This window comes from Phoxinus phoxinus (assembly GCF_949152265.1).
Source record: "Phoxinus phoxinus genome assembly, chromosome: 24".
NCBI classification, from domain to species: domain Eukaryota; kingdom Metazoa; phylum Chordata; class Actinopteri; order Cypriniformes; family Leuciscidae; genus Phoxinus; species Phoxinus phoxinus.
The window spans coordinates 22,711,515-22,723,484 of NC_136899.1; the positions used below are offsets into that span (position 1 = coordinate 22,711,515).

The 11,970-nt window shown below is 41.8% G+C and overlaps 1 protein-coding gene across 7 annotated transcripts; it reads left to right on the top strand.

Moving 5' to 3' along the window:
• The first annotated feature begins 910 nt into the window (after positions 1–910).
• Positions 911–4,722, top strand: LOC306993139 (uncharacterized protein). Of its 7 annotated transcripts, XM_079602720.1 has the most exons (5): positions 1,052–1,090; positions 1,230–1,279; positions 1,365–1,529; positions 1,630–4,060; positions 4,106–4,479. In XM_079602720.1, the coding sequence occupies exons 4-5, from the start codon at positions 1,700–1,702 to the stop codon at positions 4,313–4,315; spliced, it is 2,571 nt and encodes an 856-aa protein (XP_079458846.1). In that variant the 5' UTR covers positions 1,052–1,090; positions 1,230–1,279; positions 1,365–1,529; positions 1,630–1,699; the 3' UTR covers positions 4,316–4,479. The 7 variants fall into 7 exon arrangements, with proteins under 7 accessions (XP_079458840.1, XP_079458844.1, XP_079458842.1 ...); XM_079602718.1 differs by having other exon boundaries at positions 991–1,090; positions 1,365–4,060; positions 4,106–4,722; XM_079602716.1 differs by having other exon boundaries at positions 1,016–1,060; positions 1,365–4,060.
• The last annotated feature ends 7,248 nt before the right edge of the window (positions 4,723–11,970 follow it).

Sequence of the window (11,970 nt, forward strand, 5' to 3'; positions counted from 1 at the left end):
TAGAAGATTGCTTGGGCAAATGTAAAATAACTGCCTAACGTTACAGAATGAAATGTTGGCCCAGGAAGGGTTAATGACTCTGAAGCTTTGGGGGTGTTGATGGACCTGATCTACTCCATCTGTTTTGTTTAAAATGGTGCTTTTTTTTTTAATGAAGCTTTTTACTTCACACAAAAATTGGCCAATGATCTTCTTTAAAATGAGACCAAACTTAATTCTGTGCTCCAAAGCTTCAAAATTTTGTGACAGTTTTTTTGAAAGGGACATTTTTGTACTCTGAGGACCTCAGAGTAACTTTTTTTTTAAATTGATGACATTTTGTTATAAAATAAAGTTATGTCCTTTCAACTGAATAAAAAAAAAAAAAACCTGAGGAGGGTCTCATCTGAACACAGCTTTCACCACAGGAAAGCTCACAGGAATAGTCCTGCTAGATTTTAATGTTGGCATGTATTTACTCGTAACAAATCTGAAAGAAATTATCAGTGTGTTCTAGTTTTCAAATAGTTTCAATAAAGACGAACATTATTTGCATTTTCGCATTTGAGAAGTGCAGATAATAATGATATTAGCAACTCCTAAATATACTCATACAAATATGACATACAAAACTACATACAAATATGTTGATTGGTTAACAGAACATAAAGCCATAAGTACAAATTTGCAAGAAAAAACATTTATAACATCTGTTATCATTGAACAAAATATATTTGAATATAAAAACATATATGGCTGCTTGACCAAATCAATGCTAAGGCTTTTGCACAGTGAGCATACTACTGCTTCCTTAAATGTATTCTCACTGAATAAGAAATTAAGGATTTAAATTAATCCCCAAAAAGTATTTTGTGTGCTGTCTTTTTGTTCAGTAATCATAGTATAAAAAAGCAACAATCTTTAATGAAATGGCAGCTGTCATGATAAGAGTTGTAACACCTGAACCTAATAATTGAGTATTACATGTTCCCATGACAACTGATTGTCAGTAAACAATTGGTAAATGGCAGTTGCTGGCACTATAAAGAGTCTCATCATGCAACACTAATATGTGTCGGAGGTCAAGCATGTTTTTTCTGAATTTTTAGTGGTGTTGTTGAGGTGGTTAGTTGTTGTAATTCTGTTTGGCCATGGAGGGTACCACTAGCCGATTCTTGAGGTATGATGATAAATTGTGGTATTTGTTAACAAGTGGCATTCATCTAATACTTTTTTTTTTCCGTCTGCAGTCTTTCTTTGGCATTTCTCAGTCTTTGTGTCTGTGACCATTTTGGAAGTGGTAAGGTTTATCCAGGCAAGTTCTATAATTCATATTTGCTAGCATGTCTGTTTGATTCTTTCTTTCCCTCTTTATTTTCTTCTAGTTGGTGGATTTGTCAGGAGTGGTTATCCTGTATACTATGAGGCTGCTTTCCCCATGCAGGATGTGAAGCCGCGAAGTTCCTACAGCTGGTATGGTGCTGATGCATCAAATCCCATCAGTCCCCAAAGACCAAGGAGTAACACTTACAGTGCTGCACAAGTTAAGGGTGTGTATAGCAGTGTAAGCTATAGTCCTCAAAATGGCTCTTCTGGTTTTGGACCAGTGACTAATGTATATAAGTCTGGTTCTGACTCTGATGCTAGTAGTGAACTTCAAGGATCTCCGATATCTTCAGCTGGTAGTGGCAGTCTCGTTTCTGGTTCTGTGACCACTGCAATGGGTTCAAGTATGCACATTGAGTCTCTACCTGAGTCAACACAGCTCAACTATCAAACTGTAGTACAGTCTAGTAATGAGTCTGTGGTGTCTAGTAGCCAGCAAATCGTACAGAACAGCTCCCAGTCCAGTGGACAATTAGTGGAAGTCAGCTACCAGTCTGCAGTGCAGCCCATTGTCAAGCCTCAGAGAAGTAGACTTCAAGTTGTTTCCAAGTTATTTTCTGGTAACAGGCCAGTCCAGGTTTCAAGTTCTACCTTTTTTGTCAAGCCTTTGCAGCAGATAAATGATTCCTCACAACCCAGCTATCAGTTAGGGAAAGCCAGCTTTGGATATGGACCATTACTGAGTGGGCAGCAACTAGTGCAGTCACGATATGGTTCCACAGTTCAGCCTAGTGGTGTGCAGCTAGCACATGCAAGATACCAACTTGTGGCCCAGCCTAGCCTCCAACAATCATCTCAAACCAGCAGCCAGAACTCTGAACAAGCTGTCTCGCAATCTGTGGACCAGTCCAGTGGCCTGCAACCAGCCCAAGCCAGCTCACAATCTGTTGAACTGTCAGGTAGCCTGCTGTCATCCCAAGCCAGCTCTCAGTCTGTGGACCAGTCTGGCATCCAACAACCATCCCAAGCCAGCTCACAATCTGTTGAACTGTCAGGTAGCCTGCTGTCAGCCCAAGCCAGCTCTCAGTCTGTGGATCAGTCTGGCATCCAACAACCATCCCAAGCCAGCTCTCAGTCTGTGGACCAGTCTGGAATCCAACAACCATCCCAAGCCAGCTCACAATCTGTTGAGCTGTCAGGTAGCCTGCTGTCAGCCCAAGCAAGTTCACAGTCTGTGGACCAGTCTGGCATCCAACAACCATCCCAAACCAGCTCACAATCTGTTGAACTGTCAGGTAGCCTGCTGTCAGCCCAAGCCAGCTCTCAGTCTGTGGACCAGTCTGGAATCCAACAACCATCAGAAGCCAGCTCACAATCTGTTGAACTGTCAGGTACCCTGCTGTCATCCCAAGCAAGTTCACAGTCTGTGGACCAGTCTGGCATCCAACAACCATCCCAAGCCAGCTCACAATCTGTTGAGCTGTCAGGTAGCCTGCTGTCAGCCCAAGCCAGCTCTCCATCTGTGGACCAGTCTGGCATCCAACAACCAGCCCAATCCAGCTCACAATCTGGCCTGCCGGCAGCACAAGCCAATTACCAGATTGTGCCCCAGCTTGGTTTCCAAAAACCTACACAAACTGGCTCTCAATCGGTCAACTGGCCCATTGGTCTGCAGTTGTCTCAAGCTAGATACCAGTCTGTGGTCTGGCCTAGTGGCCAACATCCAGGACAGGCCAGCTACCAGTCTGTGTCCCAGCCCAGCAGTCTGCAATCAAGCCAAGCCAGATACCAGTCTCTTTCCCAGCCCAGCAGTCTGCAGTCAGCACAAGCCCGTTACCAGTCTGTGTCCCAGCCCAGTGGCCTGCAGTCAGCCCAAGCCCGTTACCAGTCTGTGGACCAGCCCAGTGGCCTGCAACCAGCAAAAGCCCGTTACCACTCTCTGTCCCAGCCCAGCAGTCTGCAGTCAGCCCAAGCCCGTTACCAGTCTGTGTCCCAGCCCAGTGGCCTGCAGTCAGCCCAAGCACGTTACCAGTCTGTGGACCAGCTAAGCGGTCTGCAAGTAGGCCAAGCCAGCCACCAGTCTCTGTCCCAGCCCAGCAGTCTGCAGTCAGCACAAGCCAGTTACCAGTCTGTGTCCAAGCCCAGTGGCCTGCGATCAGCACAAGCCCGTTACCAGTCTGTGGACCAGCTAAGAGGTCTGCAATCAGGCCAAGTCAGCTACCAGTCTCTGCCCCAGCCCAGCAGTCTGCAGTCAGCCCAAGCCCGTTACCAGTCTGTGGACCAGCCCAGTGGCCTGCAACCAGCAAAAGCCCATTACCAGTCTGTGGACCAGCCCAGTGGCCTGCAACCAGCAAAAGCCCGTTACCAATCTGTGGACCAGCTAAGTGGTTTGCAATCAGGCCATACCAGCTACCAGTCTATGTCCTGGCCCAGCAGTCTGCAGTCAGCACCAGCCAGCTACCAGTCTGTGTCCCAGCCCAGCGGTCTGCAATTAAGCCAATCCAGATACCAGTCTCTGTCCTTGCCCAGCAGTCTGCAGTCAGCAAAAGCCCGTTACCAGTCTGTGGACCAGCCCAGTGGCCTGCAACCAGCAAAAGCCCGTTACCAGACTCCGTTCCAGCCCAGCAGTCTGCAGTCAGCACAAGCCCGTTACCAGTCTGTGGACCAGATAAGCGGTCTGCAATCAGGCCAAGCCAGCTACCAGTCTCCGTCCCTGCCCAGCAGACTGCAGTCAGCCCAAGACCGTTACCAGTCGGTGTCCCAGCCCAGCAGTCTGCAGTCAGCACAAGCCAGCTACCAGTCGGTGTCCCAGCCCAGCAGTCTGCAGTCAGCACAAGCCCAGTACCAGTCTGTGTCCCGGCAACCCAGTAAAATACCACTTCAACCTATTAGTCTGATGCAGTCTGTCCAGCCTGGCTTTCAATATCCAGCACCTCTACACTCTCAGACTACTCAAAATAAGCATTTATCTCCAGGCATGTTGAGGTTGTTGCATCAAGTGAAGTCATAGCTGCATACTTTGCCTTGTTTTCTTCATTTAGTGTTTGCTTCGGTGTTTGAAAAAAAATAAAAAATAAACTCACCTGTAACCAATTGTCTACTGGGAGTTTAGTATTATTTGTACTGCATTAGCATGTCCTCATTTTGTTTAACATAATCTGCTTTGTTCTCTCCTATGTTTACACCTGGAGATGAGTTTTGGTTGATCAGATCAAAAGTGTATGCTTAAAAACAGGTGTAAAATGTTTATCTTATCCACTTTCAACAACTAGTTGAATGCATTTGGTTCGATTGCTTGGTGTTTACACTCGTGGTCGACTTTTCAAATGGCCATGAATGACCAACTGACCCAATGCATAACATACTATAATGTGACGCATGTTACCCTTCCAACAGTTTAAGGTGAGACACTACAGGTGAATATGGTAATTTTTTTTAAACTATAAATATCTCCATGAAACTCAGGTGATCACTTACACAAGTATATAAAAAAAATGAATTACACGTTTTTGAAATTTGTATGTTTAATTGTGCAAATTAGCCATCTCATTAAATATGTGCAACTCTTCATACATTTTTGGTAGATAGATCTGAACATATGATAAAGCCAGGTGCAAAATGATTTTTTTTTATTAACAAATCACTCTGAAAATATCTTCAGAATACTGCTTAGTGTATAACTGGAAAGTTTGGTGTACACAGGTGCTACATAGGCAAAGATGTTTTAAAAATTAAGTCCACAAGAGTTGTCCCATCTGTCAGTTTCAGAAGGGTGCCTGCAAGCAGACTTAAAGTAGATAATCCGGGGACTTTTGGCATTTTCTTTTCAAAAATCTATGGGGCACACTAATGTTGCCTTTACATGCTATCAGAATTATCATAGATACAAGTTTCCTAGTTAAAATTTGTCCATGAATGCCCTCTCAAGTCGTGTTTTTTCACTGGGAAGTTCTGGGATAAATTTGATACCCAAGTTCCCAATATGGGTGTGCCACAAACTCTGGAGAGGAGAATGATTGTGGCCCTGACAGATATGTATCATTAGTTTTTCCACAACAGCTACATTGACTTGTCTTGTCGTTAAAGTAGTGCATATTTGCATGTAATCATTTGAAGCGTATTGTGTCATATGGCGCTTTTCCACTGCATGGTACGGCTCGGTTCGGCTCGTTACGGTTCGCCTCGGCGCGGAACGGTTCGGCTCGCTTCGTCTGGCTATTTAAATCTAGCGGGTTTAGTGTCTCGTGTCGCAAATACAATGACGCTGAAGTGACGATTCTGTCTGACGAATCAGTGATCTGCAGTGTTTTCACGTCACGTTTAGTATCGGTACAGTACGCTTGGAACCTCAACAGAGGTGGTACCATTTAAAGCGAGCCGAAGCGAGCCGTACCGTACCGTACTATGCAGTGGAAATGCGCCATAAGTGAGCCGTACCGAACCGAGCCGTACCGTACCATGCAGTGGAAAAGCGCCAAAGCGTGCCGTGCCGTACCGAACCGTACCGTACCATGCAGTGGAAAAGCGCCATTATACACAGCAAAAATTACCTGTATTTGACCAAAATTTCAGACTTTATATAGATAGCACAGTGAATGTTTATATTGTTGTCAATGAATGGGGGACTATAATTTTGGCTTTATTACGATTTGCCCAATAAATAGGCAAGAATAAACCTGGTGTCCTCCATAATTCCCGTTCTTTCCAACAACAAAGTACTTGAATGTTGAGTCAGGCAGGTATGAATGATCAATCAAACAAACTTTGGAAACCACCACAGTGTTTACACTTTTCAGGTTCTCAGTCTGCAAATGGTTTATTTACACTTGCCTCTGTTTATTTAAGATGGGTTAGGAGAAAGTAATGAAATAATTACCCACAGCATCTTTAAAAACTAGTAATCTATGGATTAGAGAATTGGCATGAGCCCTTGAGTCAAGGCTAAGGAGGCAAGGAACGACTTCATCATGGCAGAGAGAATTCCCCCTCCCCCCCACTTTCCCGCTTCCATCTGCCGACGCTTCTGTTTGAAAGTATGACGGATGGGGCTCGTAGATGTGTTTCAGTTTTAAGCAGAGCTCTCTGTTGGGCTGTATTTCAGAACTCCATCCGGTAGAGTCACAGCACGGCTCTAGGAAGAATGTGACTATTTCCTCTCTGGAAAAACGCCAGAGCCATCCATCAGGGGGAAACTTTTCCACAAGAAGACAATTCACCAGTTGTACTCGTTTCTTGTTCTTTCTTGATCCTTCTCTCTTCCCTATGTTAATGTCAAACTTACCATACGCTAAACGCATTCGCTGTGACAGGTCTTTGGCAAGACGAGAGGTTGCAGGAGCGCGTGAAGTGTCTGCGTGCATGTGTGTGTCAGTGTGTATTTAGAGTCCTCTCATCAGGGAGGGTGAGAGATGTTGATATAACTCAAAGCCATGGCCAAGCATGAGTATCTGCTAACTGTATTAAGTGGAGCTTCCAAAGGCTCCATCCCCCTCCATGCGCCAGCTTCATGGCTCAGCCAATCCCAGTGAGCAATCAATCTGGATTTAGCCACCAGGGTCTGCCATGGCACGCAACAAGCTGTCTCAGGTTCCCCTGTGATTCCCTGCTGGAACCCAAGCAGAAACTCCACCCATTGCGCAAAGTTTCAGCAGATGTGAGATATTTAGTCAGGTTTCCCAGAACAACATGACAGCCATCAGTCTCCTCCTTGTAAATCACGGCCACGTCAGCATGGACCAAACTGTTTGCATGGCAGAGGGGGGCAAACGCAAGCCTGGTTAACCCAAACACGCACCTACTCTCACAGCCTGTAAGTGACTTCAAACAAGACTTGAAATATATGCAGTTGGCACCAACAAATAAACAGGAATGGGAAAATGCCTCACGTTCACTTTCAAGCCATCACCAACCAGTAACAAATATCTTTTGACAATGGACAGAACTGTGGAAGTTCTAGCTCTGCATGTTAGCGTCTAACTAACATTAACTTAAACATGTTGCCTAACTTGATTAAGGTCAATTGTGTTGTTCTGCACACAACACACATAAAGCATGATAAACCCGGTTTCTCCCAAATTACACGTATTAGTCAAAATACGTGTCAGTCAGTCAGTCAGTCAAAAGTAGGCTGTGGGTTCTTTTCAGCATATGCTTCATTCTTCTTTCTCCAGACATACTGCTGATCCATAGGGGCGAAAACAGAATCCCAAAACGTCTGTGGCTTATTTAAATGATTTTGAGCAAATTGGAGCCGACTTTTCTTGTGCTTTTTGATCAGTAGTGGTGTATAAGTCTTGGAGTTCTGGCTTGGAAACCAATGTGTTTAGTATGCGCCTTACTGTGCAGCAGAAACCTGCCTTCTCCGAAATCTGGTTGCAGCCGTTGATAGCTTCCCTTTTCTGCCTTGTCCAGATATTGTAACCACTGTTCCTTAAAGGGCACCTATTATGGAATTTTGAAATTTACCTTTCATGTAGTGTGTAACATAGATCTAAGTGAACAAAAACATCCTGCAAAGTTTGAAATATGAAAGTGCACCGTATATAAAGTTATTGTCTTTCAAAAGTGAGAGTCATTTTTATGAATCGTTAGAAGACCGAAGCTTTTTCTCTGACTAGATGACGTCAACTTGTCAAGTTATTTGAATACGATACGCCCACTTATTGCGCTCCAAGGCCAGGGGAAAATATCATGGCGACGAGACGCTGTGTTCTGAAGTGCGGCTCAAAAGCAAACTTTTTTCATCTGCCCAAGGAGGAGCATTTGAAGACTAAGTGGCTACATTTCACTATACCACAGAAGTATAGTCCGAGCCTTGTGCTTTGTTCGCGTCATTTTGAAGACGATTGCTTTTTAAATGCAATCAAACTTGGATTCGCGAGCCGGCTGATATTGAAGGAAGGTTCAGTTCCAAGTGTATTTGCATCAGCTTCCTCCTCCGTATCACAACCTGTAAGTGTTATTAATAATTTTTGCTTTTATATTTTATGTAGCATGCTTAATAATTATTTTGTTTGTTGTGTAAGCACCGTTTAGCTTCTAGGTCTTCAATGACAATTGTATTGAGATATGTGAAGTGTTTGTTGTTGTTTTCGGAGTTGTCTAAAGAATAGAGTAATACCTTGTAGTAACGTAACTGCATTTTTTTTTTTGTAAAAACGTTATGTTTATGCATCGGGCTAATGCAAACAAAGACTGATTGTGCTTTTACAATATGAACTCTGGGCTATGCTCGCTAACATAACATTAAATTCTTTATCTTATTTTTCGTTTTTTACTACAAACTATAAAGCAGTGGACTATAATCATTATTATAATACAATTTAATTGATAAAAGCATCATTGCACTCCGTGTAATAAATAAGTATTATCTCTGTAAACACTGCTGGGTCATCTGACCAATCAACGCAGATTAGCGTCGCGCAAAGGAGGGGTTTGAAAAACGAGTCGTTGAACGAATCATTTGGAAGTCGGTGAGCAAATCAGGTAAAAATAAATGCATATTATGCGAAAACAAAAGTGTTTTTTGTCATTGCATGCATGTAAAACTGTTGTTGGGGACTCCCTAAACAACATTAGGAACATTTTAAATGTCATAATAGGTGCCCTTTAAACTTTGAACTAGCAAACTATGCTTACAACATTGTCTCCAAGAACATTTAGTGCATTCGCTATCTTTTTGCATCCTGTTCCTTGTTTGTGAAGGGCGATGGTTTCTTCTCTTAACTTTTTGGACCATTCTTTTGAACATATTTCTAACATGCAGTCATATGTGACTCAACAAATCTAGCCAGCTCAGATATTTCATGTGTTCTAACTCAAACACTCCTGGCGAAACTAATGAAGCCCTTTATTAGTTGCATCAGATGTGCTTGAGACAACATCTGTTTTGCAGATTTGTGCTGTTATGAGGGATTCTATTCAGGGGGTTGAATTATTTTGAGACTGTAGAAGTCATTCAAATATGCATTTTCAATTGAATTTGGGGAAACCACTTGAAACAATTGTTGTTAAGCTATTTTTAAATTACTTTTGTAATATTTGTTCATTGCAAACAGCTGAAAGTCTGTAAATTTTGCCAATAAATTTGCAATCGGAAATAATTTCTATTACAACTGTATATGTTTAAATATATTCCTATCCCAGCCAGAGATATGGGGGTGTAATCTGGGTTCGGGCCAAATTCCACGTCAAATACGCATACTCTTTTACTCTTAAATCTCATTATTTGTAAGTGTGAACTTATAAAACATTATTATTAACTTTAAGATTCTCACCACCATAAGTAATTTAAAAGGTAGGTCTAGGTCAGGTTAGAAATATCTAAACAACCAAATGTGCCTGTGGCGACATTGCTGCAAAATTATATTATGTTGATTCTTGCATATGTCACAAACTTTCCAAGTTAAATGTCCAGTGAGTGTTGCTAAAAGCGTGTTCTGTTTTATAAGAAACAGATGAACATGAATCTGGCAATGTTTTATTATGTTGGTTGTTGTACTGTATGTTTCAGCAGTTCAGAAAGGTTAATTCTCTACCCGGTAAACACTAAAACCTAACCTAAACCTAATTGACAGTGTTAACAAAAGCAAAAGTAAGGTACAAATACATTTTCTGAAGCTGCATGCCATTTTAGCTGGCTTCCTCAAGTCTTTGAGCACTTTTATTGTGGCTCATATTTCACGGGACAGGTGTGTTGAACTAAAGGAAATTGGCCCTCAAGGAGCAGGATTGGACATTCTTGTCACAAAACCACAAAACTTTACAGTATATCTACATATGTCCACCAGGAGGAAGCATTTCACCACTCTGTGCTCTGTTGTGTGTTAAATTCACCAGTGTATTCATTGTGAACAGGGTGAAAAGTCTTTGTTAACAAAGTATAGAAATCCATCAATCTTTTCTGCCAAATATCCCAGCTTTGTTGGGTATCATGAACGAAAGACGTTTATATAAAAATACATATATGTTGTTTATTTTGCTTTGACATTGATTTGAGAACTAACTTGTTTCTTTCACCTCCAATATGAGCTGAATTTGGTTTGTAAATGGCAAGGTTTTGTTTATGTCCCAACAGGTTGGATGAGTTGGCTTCCTGTTTGAGATGCAGGACTCTACTGCTTTCTGCCGTGTTCATTCGATGTGAAGGTTTATTCTGAATCCCTGTGGCAGGCTACTAGCTGGCCTCAAGCAAATCAATATATTCAATCAAAAGATCTCCCCTGAGAAAGGAGGATGAGCAAGAAAGTTGGGGAAGGGGGCATGGTTTGTTTCTTTTGTATTATTAATCACCTGCTGGCAATAACAATCTTAAAATGATCTGCTACATGTGTTTGGAATCCTTGAGATAGTCAGTCATGATTTATCAGTTTGACACAGGGAAAGGGGATGGTGTGTTTACTATATAACAATGGTCCAACATAAACTTGTTGTCACATCTGTCTGTCTATGGCAGGTGAATTTCTAAAGCCTGGATGGAATCAATGTAACATAATTAACTCTTTCCCCACCAGCATTTTTTTATAATTTTCATGGCCCGCAGAATATTATGTTGTATGAATATCTGAACATGCATTATGCATCATTAAAATAAAATAAACATTTTGAGCAAAAAGCTGAGAAAACTGCGTTTTTGTCAAAGCTGAATCGGATTCAGAACGATGATCAAAACATAGATGAAGTAGATCGAGTCCATCAACACCCCACATCTTCACAGTAGCCTACTATAGCTCTTCCTGGGTCAACAATTCATTCTGGAAACATTTGACAGTTTTGATTCGTATGCTGTTTAATACTGATGATGATCACGTTATTTTACACATACATCTGCTTACATATATCATTTGTTTTTGCTTCTTATTTAGTCTGTGTTTTGATCAGGAGACTGAGTACTCTTTCCGAAGATGTGTAATAGCGCCCCCTGCCGCATAACTGTGAAAGCCGGAAATTTCTGTCAATGTAGGGGAAGTGTTGTCTTCGGAGCCCAGAACATGACATGCAAGAAAAAAAGTACATCGTCAATAATTCGTTCCCCCAATTTGCTAAATCGTGCAGATGATTTACTAATTTGTTGCCTAGTAAATCGTGCGCACAATTTAGCCTACTATTATTTTCCGTCATGTGTAGTTGTTTCACAAATTACGGATATTTCCGCCAATGAGGAAAGAGAGAAATTAATTCATTTGAAATTGGTAAATGGTAAATGGACTGCATTTATAGCGCTTTTAACAGACCCATGGCCACCAAAGCGCTTTACATATTGCTCACATTCACCCATTCATACACCGACGGCTGTAGAAAAGGTTTTTGAAAAGGTTGAAAGGGTTTTCTCTGAAAAAGGGTTTTCCATCTTTCACTGGTAAATTAAAGAATCCTGCTATGGGATTGTATCTTGATTGACCCAATCTCATGGGAAAATGTAACTATTTTACGAGGTGGTGATTTCGAATGGATTTGTATTATGTAATTCACATGAAAACGTACGATTGTTAGGAAATACCCATAAGTAGATTATACGAAAACGTATGAATGAGATTAGTATCACCATAGCTACCGTAAAATAGTTACACATTGCCATAAGAATGTGTTGGTATTGGTTGTGTCTTGACTTGATATATAAATTCCCCCTGTATAAACTTACTGGTCAACTGGTGAGTAACTCATTTT

What these genes read in the sequence shown, in the direction of transcription:
- LOC306993139 (XM_079602714.1), top strand. Translation starts at nt 1,131, where the DNA reads ATGGAGGGTACCACTAGCCGATTCTTGAG. An exon ending in ACCACTAGCCGATTCTTGAG is followed by an intron (nt 1,160 to 1,229) that starts GTATGATGATAA and finishes TTCCGTCTGCAG; the next exon opens with TCTTTCTTTGGCATTTCTCA. An exon ending in CTGTGACCATTTTGGAAGTG is followed by an intron (nt 1,280 to 1,364) that starts GTAAGGTTTATC and finishes ATTTTCTTCTAG; the next exon opens with TTGGTGGATTTGTCAGGAGT.